General features: G+C 41.9%; 1 protein-coding gene across 2 annotated transcripts in view; it reads right to left on the bottom strand.

The window, feature by feature from the left end:
• TPP2 (tripeptidyl peptidase 2) overlaps positions 1 to 12,155 on the bottom strand; it is a 76,496-nt gene that overhangs the window by 9,067 nt on the left and 55,274 nt on the right. For both annotated transcript variants that reach the window (XM_077813092.1, XM_077813100.1), the window contains 3 exons: positions 4,046 to 4,197; positions 3,743 to 3,839; positions 842 to 972 (listed from right to left, as the gene is read on the bottom strand). In XM_077813092.1, coding sequence (XP_077669218.1) covers positions 842 to 972; positions 3,743 to 3,839; positions 4,046 to 4,197 — 380 coding nt within the window. The remainder of the gene's footprint in view (positions 1 to 841; positions 973 to 3,742; positions 3,840 to 4,045; positions 4,198 to 12,155) is intronic.

Below are 12,155 nucleotides of genomic sequence, written 5' to 3'. Positions count from 1 at the left end.
GGTTAATGATATAATTAACCAGGGTCAATATATAAGTAACTTACAAATGTATACCTCCTGTCACAGTCCCTATATTTCAAATTAGGTGCTCTTTGCTATTCCCCCGTCAAAATGGATCAGCATAAAAGGGGCTTTTGAAATGATTAATTAAAAAAATGTAGTACATCATTATCTTTGAAGTGCGGACCTTCCATTGAAAATACCGACACTCCAAAAGAATGTTATGGTGTACTAACTCCACAGAGAAAAAGACCACATTTGAATACAGATATAGCCATGGTTACCAGTCTTTCTTTCCTGACTCACTCTATAAAAACTTGTGAGCACTTCAAAGTGGCTTTATCAAACAACAGGTACTGTTCACTAGCATCTTGGAACTATCCTTAAAGAATTTTGAGGGTCCCACCATATCATGCAAAACCCTACACTTATTCCTACAGGAGTGCCTTGCTAGCCAAATACTACCAGTCCACTGATTATTCTGAATGTTTATGAACTTGATGAGACTAAGCACAGTGCAAACTTTCCCACACAGCTTTGCCCATGTATCTCAATTCTGATCTGAAAGCCATCTTTTGTAATCTTATCTGACCTCTTCTGAGCAAAATTTTAAGTTTTTCAGTGTCTTTCTGCTTTCAGAAAATACACAAAACTCTAAAAATACTTGACTTGAATAACCGTTTCCACTTGAACCTCAAAAAATTAACTTTTACTTCATCATCATATTAACAAATCTAGATCAGCTTTCAGAATCCTTTAGAATACTTGTATGTAGAAAAGGTAATTATATCTATAGACTACAGAAATAGGATACAAGAAGGAGTATTTACTGGTTAGGTACTTTTTTATAGTAGCGGCATCGGGCCTGGGATCAGTCTTCATGGCAAAATAAACTGCTAACGCTGTTTGATCAATATGCGAGATAACAGTATTTGCAGCTTCAATAATTTCATCGAGCCTTTTCATTCGTTCCTGAATGAAAAGGAATAAAAGAAAAATGTGAGACTGGCAAAATGAAGTCACCCCATTTAACACTTTATATTATTAACATTACTGAAGTCACAAGTACATGGCAATACAAATAGTTTCTGAAATGTATTTACTTATTTACATTTCTATAGTTTAGACAGGACTGAGGTCATATTGTGCTTAGTGCCATACAAACCCGTATTTTAGAAGTCCTTGACACAAAGAACTTACTATTTTTTTTATATTCCAGTCGTGCCTATAAGCCCCAACAAGCTTCATGTGGTCTGCATGGCTCAGGAAGGAAAATATTTTTTCCTCACCTCCAAGGTGCTCTGGGTTTGTTTTGTGCCTCTGAAGCACAGATTGCCATGGCTGGAGATGGGATACTGGACAGGCAGGCTGGTGCTCTGAAGTGGTAGTGAAAATTCTCTCATATCTGGCTGGTGGATCTTGCTCACATGCTCAGAGTCAAATTGCTATTTTCAGGTTTGGGAAGTAATTTTTTCCCCAGGCCAAACTGGCAGGGAACTTGGATTTTTCACCCTCCTCTGCAGCCTGGAGTGTGGGTTACTTGCTAGGATTATTAGGGTATCTTGCCAAATCATTTCCCTGACTTTCATTGCAAGGCCTTGGGCATTGGTGGACCTCAGTCCCTCTTATGCTTTGCCTGTGGCAAACAACAGTTTAGTCTCCTGTGGGCTGTAATACTTTACTCTGATCCAGGTTATTGGGCTCAACAGAGGGGGAACTGGATGGGGTTTAGTGGCCTCTGATGTGCAGGAGATCAGATGATGATCTAGGTCTCGCCTGACCTTAAACTCTAAGATTTTAAGATATAAGTAAGATGGAGATCCCAGCTTCAAGGAGATTGTAATTTAAAAAAGCAAGACAGACAATGAAAGTGTCAGTACTTATTTTATAGATGGCAAAGACCCAGTACGTCACACAAGATATGTGAGGGATCTGGGGCCTGATCCCAGATATCCCAAGTCACAGTACAGTGCCTTAACCAGAAGGCCAAACCACAAGACCAAACGTACAATCTTAGTGACACAAGAATGAAGAAGAATGGGGTTACAGACAGCAGCCAAAGAGGTGATCATGATTTGGGACAAGCTAGCTAGGGATACAGAATCCAGGCTTCCTATGCATAAAAGAGATTGGGCTTCTGAAGTTTTGTATAAAGTCTGAGGCGGTGCATCCTGCAAAAGAAAGAATTAGCACCAAAAGAAGAGAAAGAAGGTGGAATGTTAGGAGCTCACATTATCATGGTGATGAACAGGAGATAGATGAACAGAGAGAATTTGTGCAACAGCTGTGTGCTACAGAAAGAGGACAAGACCACCATCTGCTAAGGACCTGAGCAGTCTACCTTTGAAAATGGAGGGTAAGCGCTTATTCACTTGAAAGATATGTGAGCAGACCCTCCACCTCAAGAACAGTTAGTCTATCTCATGAAGAAACCATCTGTAAGGGCTTTATAGTTTATATCTAAGGCCACTGACCTTTGGATTAGATCTCCAAAAGCAATGCAAGTCACCATTAAGCCAACCCATTGCTAGATGGTCCATTCCCAGAAGATGGAATTAAGAAGAAGTCACCCTACCCTTACATCGTACTAAATCTTGGGACTAAGATTTAATCAGTGAGAGACTGGGAAAAAACTTTGCTCGGCTGTGCTGACAGTCAGGAGGGAATCCCTCTCCATCTTTCAATCAGTATCAAATGATGTAACAGGTTCCAACTGTATCCATCTGAATGGCTATTCAAGGGGAGAAGAAGGTGCCATCTGAGGGAGCTCTCCAAGAAGCTAGAGCTACAAATTCTGAGTTCAGTACTTTGTAAGCCTCCCTAGAGTAAAACAAAAACAAAACCCTTTCATATCAAAGGCTATAGATTGAGCATTCACTTTGAAAAGTATACAATACAGAAGTGCTTTGATACACTTCAAATATCTGCAACAAGGCAGCAGGACTGAAACACTTTCTCTTTTTTAAGAGTCCAACGTTAGACACTAACCTGTCCACACTGATCCTTGCATTCACAAACTCCAAGCTTGATTATAGCAACTCATATGTAGAAATAAAGCCATGGAGTCTGAAAAACCTACATCTGGCACAAAATGCACCAACTTGTATAGTTAGCTACACTGGTCACACTGATCTGACCCCAGTGCTCTGGTTTCTGAAATGCTTCCCCAAGTAAAGGTCACTGGGATTGATCCTAGCTACCCAAGAGATTGCTCTTCTCCATGATCCTAATCTCCCACACATCAGCCACATTGCACTGGAAACATGAAACTGTCAATCATCATGAGAAGTTCATGAATGCAGAAGACAGAGTTTTAACAGGAGAAAAAACTAAACTATGAAATTCACTCCTGCAACGAAGAGGCAACCATGGACTTCTCACTCCTTTCAGAGCTAGATAGAAAACCCATTTTTCTTTACTTTTTCTTTACCTCAGTAATTTTTCCCACAAACAACCAATAAACCAATCAAGCTGTTTCTCTGATATGCTGGGAACAATGAAAGAGATGCTAAGCATTCACATTTATAGCCTTGTAAAAATGCACTGGTTTCTGCAATGGTAAATGCTTTTGATTCTGAGTAAGTTAAAAGTTTCTAGCTCACTGCACTCAGTATAGCCAGAGCAGTCACTTCAAGTCTAGGCATCTGTGAAGAACAGTAAAGAAGAAATCTTCAGATTTAATCTCCTATCTCCAGGAAAGATGTAGTGAAACAAATATTAAATAAAAAAAAACAGAACTCACCTTTTCAGAATCCAGCTGATGGAGTCTTGCAACATACAAGGGAAGATGATTAGGAAAGGCTTCTTTCAATTCATTATACATGTCACTGGTATCCAGCCTAGCCAAAAAGATAGATTAAATGAATATGCTGCATCTACATATTCTAATCAGGAGGCAGTGCAACAGTGAGAGACTGCTCTTCTGATATCACAAGTTTAAATTATCCTGGTACTCAAACTTCCATTTCTTCTATAAAGTATAGTATTAATAAAATATATTTAAAAAGTTATGCTGTGACCTGTTATGGAAACTAAAAAGACATACTTAGTCATCCATTGTATCTTCAGGTCTCTTAAAGCTTCAGCAAATTCCTCCTTTACGTCTTTTTCTTTTTCTGGTTCCCTTTCTTTCTCCTTGCTGCCATTCTTAGTCTTTGTTGGTGATGGTATCAGATGGTAATGAACAGTAATTACATCCTAGTGGTAGGAAAAAACCTCATCAACTACTTGATGGAATGGAATATGTTGCTATTCCTTTATCTTACAATGCAAAAAGAGCTAAATGATAGCTAGCAGTTACATGCTTGAACACTGGATCCTGAGAGCAAAGGATTAGTCTTCAGAACCTCAGAATGGTTCAACTTTCTCTGGAGACGCACTCAATTTCCCACCTCCCCAAGGTTTCTTCCAAGTTTTCAGAAATGGGCCTGTCATAAGGTGACTGGCCCCTGCAAGAAAGGAAGCAGGGTCCAGTGCCCCTGGACAGATTACAGGCTGCCCACCTGGGCTTAAGGGAGGGTACCTGGATCTTATAAAGGTGGAGACAGCTGGAGATGGTTTGGAAGGTGCCTGCAGACATTGCAAGGAGGAAGAAGGCTCCTGCAGGGCCCTGAGTCAGCAGGGTGGGAGACATCTGCAAGGAAGGCCCATGGAGAAGGGCCAAGCTCCAGACAAGAGGTGTTGGGAGAGCAGGAAGGCATACTCTCAGGGAGGACTGGCTGCACCCAGCTTGAGACCGGGCAAAAGGAATGAATTTTAAAGAGAGAGAACAGTCGCCCTTGGGGGGAGGAGCTGGGCTCAGCTGAAACTGAGGTGAAGACTTCGTAGGTTTGACCTCTATTTTGAAAGACTTTGTGCAGGACTTAATAAACTAGACCCCAGACGGGGAATATCTGAATACCTGGACTGTGTGAACTTAGAGGGCCTTCAGGAAAGGGGAAATTGAGGTAGGGTGCAGCCAAGCCATGCTGGCCAGCAAGGAAGGCTACAGGGCAGGTACACCCTTTTAACATGGCTTTAGCCATCACATGGCCTCAATATGCCTTAAAGTAGCTCGATTTTCTTTACCAAGGTGACAAAGCTTAACATTTTTGTATTCACATACTGTTAAAGGGAGTTAAGGAGATGGTCTTCAGGAAAGCAGGTAAATTGGGTAAAAAGGTAAAGATAAAGTTAGGTAAAGCTCCTGTCTTTTAAAGTTTGGGGACAAAACATGTGAGTGAATAAGATTTTTTTTTTGGTAATTCTTAACAAAATGTTATATTAGTAAAGTCATCAACATGCCACAAAATACATAAGTATATCCCTCTTGAACCACTGCAATTTCTCCCAAGCTGCTACTAGAGGACTTTGCAGCTTAGCCTATGGTGTACTCATATTCAGATAAAAAGCTGAACAGTAACGTTTTTGAATTATTTTCTGTTTTCAAATAAAGGAAGACTACTATGTGGTTTATGGAGATATATCAATCTCCAGACCCAACCTGCTACATACGGTCATCAAGGTGTGAAAAAAAAATCTCAACTGAAAGGATCAATGTTGATATCAACAAACAGCTGTTTTGATTCACACATTTTTCTCCCATAATTTAAATCCCATCATTCCTGAGTAAATCAGTGTCAGATTTTGCCACAGACCATCTAATGTACATTACAGTACACACTATCAATTTTTTGCATTTAACGTTACAGTATTTAAACCAGCTCCCCCTAAAAAGAACATTAAATCTGAGTGTACAGACTCACTACATTATCATACTAAGCTTGTGCTATAAACATCATGTAGCTCAAAGGCTTCATATCTGATTGCTATATAAATAGATAATTAGGGCTCTACCAAATCATGGTCCATTTTGGTCAATTTCATGGTCAGAGGGATTTAAAATTGGTCAATTTCACGATTTCAGATGTTTACATCTGAAATTTCATAGTGTTCTAACCGTGGGGGTCCTGACCCAAAATGGGATCATGGGGGGAGAGGGGAGGTTTGCAAAGTTGTTGTGGGGAGGGGGTCCCAAGATTGCCACCCTCATTTCTGTGCTGCCTTCAGTCTGGGCTAGAGGGGGTTCCCAAAGGTGAGGTGGGTAGGTGTTGGGGGTTCCTAGCTGCTAGTCAAGGCCAGTGGCAGATTAAGGTAGGGGTCCCCAGCCAATTTGTGGGCCACCAAAAAACAAAATGTTAATTAAAAAATAAAACAAAAACCTTTTTATATAATGTTAAACCATAGCAACTGAGTTACTATGGTACAGTGCATAACTGAATTTAGACATTTAATATATTGCTATCTACAGAAAAATGACCTTCATAAAGGAAATCTCTCAGTGTGTAGCACTTACTCTCAGAGTTAAATGTCACAGCTATTCTCATCTCTCATGGCAAATTAAGCAATATTACAATTTATGAAATTATGTATATGATGAGCAACTAGAGTCAGTAAGCCTCAAAGTGTTTTTACCGAACTACAAACTGTATACATACAAGAATTACTTCACTTGCCATCAAAATATGGACAACTGTGGAGTGGAACTTAACCATAATCGTTTGCTAAATTTGGTACAAGTGGAAGAAATTGAGTTGTATCAGATACAAACCAAACATCTTATTTTTGAGTCATAGCAGACATTCACACTTTTTCAGATCTGCCTCATCTTAAGATTTTCTGTAACATAACCTTAGCAGCTAAATGCTTGAAGAAAAATGTACTCCTGACCTGATGCCCCCTGTGCCAAATTTGATGCTGATGAAAAATATTTATACCTGTATTATATTACCCTTAAATAAGGATTATAATAGAAGTGTCACCAAATTTAATTATGACAGCACGCAGATAATAGTATTATCTTAAATAGTATTAAGATTTAACCACTTATTCCACCACTTTTTTTCCCACCACGCAACAAAAGTTAAAGTGGAGGTCAGATGTCAGCTTCATGTCACATATGTTTTTTTAGTCTCATTCTCTTTTCTCATTTATATCAGTCTACTTTCCCTCTCACATCTGTTTAGTTAGACATAGACAAGGCTATGTCTACACTACCGCAGTAAGTCAACCTACGCTACACAAACTCCAGCTACATAAATAACGTAGCTGGGGTTGACATACTTTAGGTCGAGTTACCGCGGGGTCTACACCGCGGGGGTTGACGGGAGAAACTCTCCCATCGACTTATCTTACTCTTCTTGTGGGGGTAGAATACAGCGGTTGACTGCAGAGCGATCTGCTGTCGATTTGGTGGGTCTTCACTAGACCCACTAAATTGACCGCCAGTGGAACGATCGCAGGGTGCAGATCCCGGCTGTAGTGTAGACCTGCCCAAAAGCTTTTCGTATTTGATTTGGTATTTTTTCCAAAGAAAAAGTTAATCAGAATTGACACATTTGTGAAGAAATTTTGATTTCAATAAATGACATATTCTGATGGAAAAATCTTTGCAATGGAATTTTTTTTGACCAGCTCCACTAATAATCATCTGTAACAACTTCTACTGAGGTGCTCACAACATGTCACATATATATAACTCTGACGTGCCAGGCACATAATTACATATAATGAGGTTATTCTAATTCACCATTACAATTTTCACATGAAATACTCCATGAGCACATGCACACACATACAGCTGGCTTACTAAAAAGGCCATTATCAGCTTTCAAATTCAAGCAACATATGTAACATTGCATTTTTCCATTGCACAGGATCTCTCGCTAGGCCATTTGAATGTATGCAATTTCTCATAAAGGCACCAGCTGAATTTGCAAATAGTAAAAAAGAGGCTCAGAAAAAGAAAATATGAATATTTAAACACAAACACTCCTTCCCATTCTTATCCTAAGTTCTCCAAAAACAGGAAGATGGGAAAAGGTATAGGCTATGCCAAACTTCCAACACATTAAGACATCCTTGCCTACATTTCCCTAAAGCAGAGTTTTTCAAACTGTGGGGTGTGCCCCCCCTAGGCAGGGCATGAAGAAACATTTGGGGCAGCTCAGTGAGGGAGCACCACCTCCACCCCGACTCACCTCAGTGGACCACCTAGCCCCTGGATCAATGTCAATGCCTCCGTGCCCACTGCTGGCTCCGCCCCCAGATACCATCGCATCTGTCTTCCCCCACCCTGAAAACTTGAGAGGGGAGGGGCAGGTATCAGGGGGCACAACCTAAAATTGTAACTCAAAATGAGGGGCCTCAGCTCAAAAAGTTTGAAAACTGTTTCCGAGCATGGGGTGTGCTGAGGTTATTGGGGAGAGTGAGGAGCTGATGCGGAGCAGAACAATAATGTCTTGCTAGTTCCAAGCAGCAGAAGCAGTGGCGAAGGCAGCTAGTGCACAAAGGAAAGCAATGGATGAAGAGTTTTAGAGCCCAGCCCTGGCCCTCCACCTCACCCCACGTGTGCCCTGGATGCTGGGATGATGGCAGCAGGCAACAAGGGAGTGGGGTCTGGCCAGCAGAGGAGGCACTTGGAGCCAGCAGATGCAGCCTGCTGCGGAGAGAGGGGCTGGCTGGGAGAGTGAGAGCAAGAGGGCTGGGAAGGACTGGGGAGGAGAGAGAAGGGAAACGAAGGGTCATGCGTGGGACATGAATCTTTGAAGGGGGATGCAGCAAATACAAGTTTAGGAATCTCTGGTCGAGACTTCTGTTTACTCAGATGGCCATTTAAAACTAGTCTGTGCATCTCTTGCTTTTAGACGAGAACACATATGAGAGACATGTAGATTCCATTTCTCCTGATTATTCCAAGTACAGCTCAGACATTATGCCCTATCGCTAAAAAGCCCACAACGTGAGTGGCTTACTAGAACAGCTCTCTCATTGCCAAAAGGAAAAATCAGTGGGCTTCCATTTTCATTCCAACTCCATGTACCCAAAGCTGCTGATATAAACAATTGCAATTTGGGTTCTGTTAGGATACTGAATACTTTGTCCTTTGGGTCAGGACATGTGGAAGAACTTATATGGTGTAAAACCAGTTTACTCCTCTCACAGTTGACTGGCAGGAATCTCTCTGCTGGGGACCAGCAGCCCTAAACCCCTTTATGGTGGGCTCAACCCCAGACACTCATCTGTTGTGACCACGGCCAATCTGAGGCCACCTCTAAGAGCAAGCTTTGGTGGATCTTTAGGTCCTGCAACCACCAGAGAAAGAAGGCCGGTTAAGTCTGGGTTTGCTGAAAAGCAAGACAGAAAAAGCCCTGAATGGAGAAAAATAGTGGCTGTGAAGCTACAGTTAGAGTGGAACCCATACTGAGGACATCCTTTTCTACTTTGCATCCAATCTCATCCCTCAGGCTTTCAGGGAGAGGGTGAAATAGTGAGCATACTGCCCTTCTTCACATCTCCACTAAGGATTAGACCCCTGCTCAAAGCATGAGTCTCAAGGCTTGTCTTCACTGGGAACTTACATCAGCACAGCTACATCTCTCGGGGTGTGAAAAATCGATATGCCTGAGAGACGTAGCTATGCCAACTTATCCCAATGTAGACAGTGCTAGGTGAATGGAAGAGTTCTTCTGTTAACCTAGCTACCACCTGTCAGGGAGGTGGATTACTTACACCGATGAGAAAACCCCAGCCATCAGCGTAGGCAGTGTCTACACTGAAGTACAGCTGTTCCGCTATCGCGTTTTCAGTGTAGACATACCCTGAGTGATTTCTGTAGTGAAGGTATAAGGAGACAAAGAATACCTCCTTCAGGAAGGCTGGCTGCTATAGCCACAATGATACTGGGAAACACTTGGAAGCTGTCAAGAGGAGAAATACAAGCATTTAAACTGCCAGTATCAACTCTGAACAAAGTCTAAGTGATCTCTGTTGGTCCACACAAATGGGACTATGCAAACAGGTGTTTTACAGATCCAGGACCACAGGAATGCCCTCAGACTGGCCACTTGGATCACAAAGCAAAGGGCCTCCATAAAGCTTAACTGGACTGAGAGGAAGAAATTCCTAGTCTTAAAAAACATTTGAAACACAAGCTGTCCGAGGAAAACAGAGTAGAGATAATAAATCTCTTGAATCTGCCTTTTGGAGTAAGACTTGGGAGACTGCTCCAGAATGGATCATTTAAGCAAGTCTCCTGGAGTAGAGGGGTTTTGCAATGCCTTGATGGAAACTTGATAGAGTAGCTTAGAGAAACAGTGTTTAAGGCACACGGACTAGAAATGTAGCAGGTCTACATAAAAGTGACCTACAGCCACCTTCTGATGGGTTGTTGTAGATCCTTGACGCTTCCGGCAAAAATGCTTCTGAAGCACAGCAGACTCATCTCTCTTACTATAGCATGTCTTGAAGCAGCCAGAAAATGAGTGTTTGTTATCATGGCTTGGAAAATGGGAATCCCAAGCATTTCTGCCTAAAAACACTGGGACTTTGTAAGTGGTTCCCTATTGCAGCAAAATGTCATGGGGGATTATTCCTAGGCTGAGACACAGACACACAAAGGCAGGTATGTTACCCCTGCATACAAACATCTTCTCAATATTTCACCAAAGGGGGTCATGGGTGGTCTCTATCGAAAGCTAAGAACTAGCCAATTGTGTGATGTCGGTATGAGAAATCATTTTAGAGTTACTAACATGTAGGATATTGAGTTTCAAAATTACTGAAGTGAAACATATCACCTGAGGTGAGAAGGGTCTCAGGGCTAACTCAATCAACACTGAGAACAATGGACATACGTGAAGCCAGTCTTACGTTTACTGTCTGGACCACGTGCAGGCTTGAGGATTTACAATGACAAGAAAAGTGTCTGAATAGGGGACCCCTGAAGTAAGAGACATCAGTTTACCTGTATAAGAGAAGCAGAAAGGGTACACGACTTTATCCATTACAAAGAAGAGACCCTGCCAGCAGGAATGTCTCATGAAAGATAGATCTCATCTTTCTGAACTGGACAAGTGCTGTAACAACTGACCATTGGATGAGAAATACCATATCTTGTTAATAAGCATAGGCGATAGTGTGTTTTTCATGCTTTTTGTTTACTTGTAACCTTATGTTTCCAAACCCTTATACTTGCTTTTATTTGAATCTGTCTCAAGCTCTGCTAAATAAACTTCAATTTGGTTTTACTATAGTCACAGGTAAGTGCCTTGTACGAAGAAGAGTGCTGAATTAAGATGAAACCAGTGAACTGGGATGCATTGCTTCTGTGGAGGCAGCAGATCAGTATATAATGTGCATGTCCAGAAGATAAGGGACTGGGTACTCGGTGGTACGTAAATTGCAAGCCTGCACTGGGAACAAACAGGGCTTATGGAGTGCAGAACAGAGTGCTCACTTTGCCTGCAACCAGTAGTTGGGGAGAGTTTCCCCTAGAGGGCACAGACAAGACTCTCTCACTGTATGTAGGAGGTAGTGATTCACCCCGGATACCCCCAAAAGTGTCACACAGGCTACCTCTGAAGAAGATTAACATGTAAGGGAATCTTGGCAGCAAAGTCTCTGGACCAGGCCTATAGCTATATAGTTCTGAGTAACACTGGAGGGTAAACTAGCAGCCACCTCCAGGAGGAGGTGGTCCATCTGTTCAGAAGTGCACTCCTTCTCTTTCTATACCCTAACCAAACATCCTGAGGCATATATCACCTTTTATATGGGCAGTTTCCATTCTATTGTGTCTTCTTATGGGAACTCACTATTCCATCTGTACAGAGTGCAGTTCCACTACCAGACATGACCCATCCTTGCTGATGGGGGGGTGGGAGCGCAGAGTGAGGGCAGCTGGCTTCAGCAGTGTTACTGAATATGCTCAGTCCATGTGAACATGCTCAATATAAGGAAGCAGCAAATGGGGTTGGGGTGGCGTGTGACCCCGCATGCCACCCCCTCCCCCCACCCTGCCTCTGCCCACTACCACAAGATAGGAAAGTGTTTCCTGGAAGCCAGAAGTGTAGCATTAAACTTATACTTTAGGAGGCATGGTAAGTATCAAAAGGACTGACTAAGGACTAGTTGTGAGCTTAAGAGCCCCTTTATGCCAACTAGCAAAGGGCACACCCAACACACTCTACTTAGAATGTTTAGCCAAACAGTGTCTTGTATCACATACAAACCGGTGACACGTTATTATTGGGTGATTTTTGTATGGTTAGTGTACATAATTCTTTACACATGTGCTAGAAATATGTTACTAAAATATGTTCCGACCAAGCAACCTA

Source organism: Eretmochelys imbricata, chromosome 1, assembly GCF_965152235.1.
Source record: "Eretmochelys imbricata isolate rEreImb1 chromosome 1, rEreImb1.hap1, whole genome shotgun sequence".
NCBI classification, from domain to species: Eukaryota; Metazoa; Chordata; order Testudines; family Cheloniidae; genus Eretmochelys; species Eretmochelys imbricata.
This window is presented reverse-complemented; position numbering and strand designations above follow the sequence as displayed.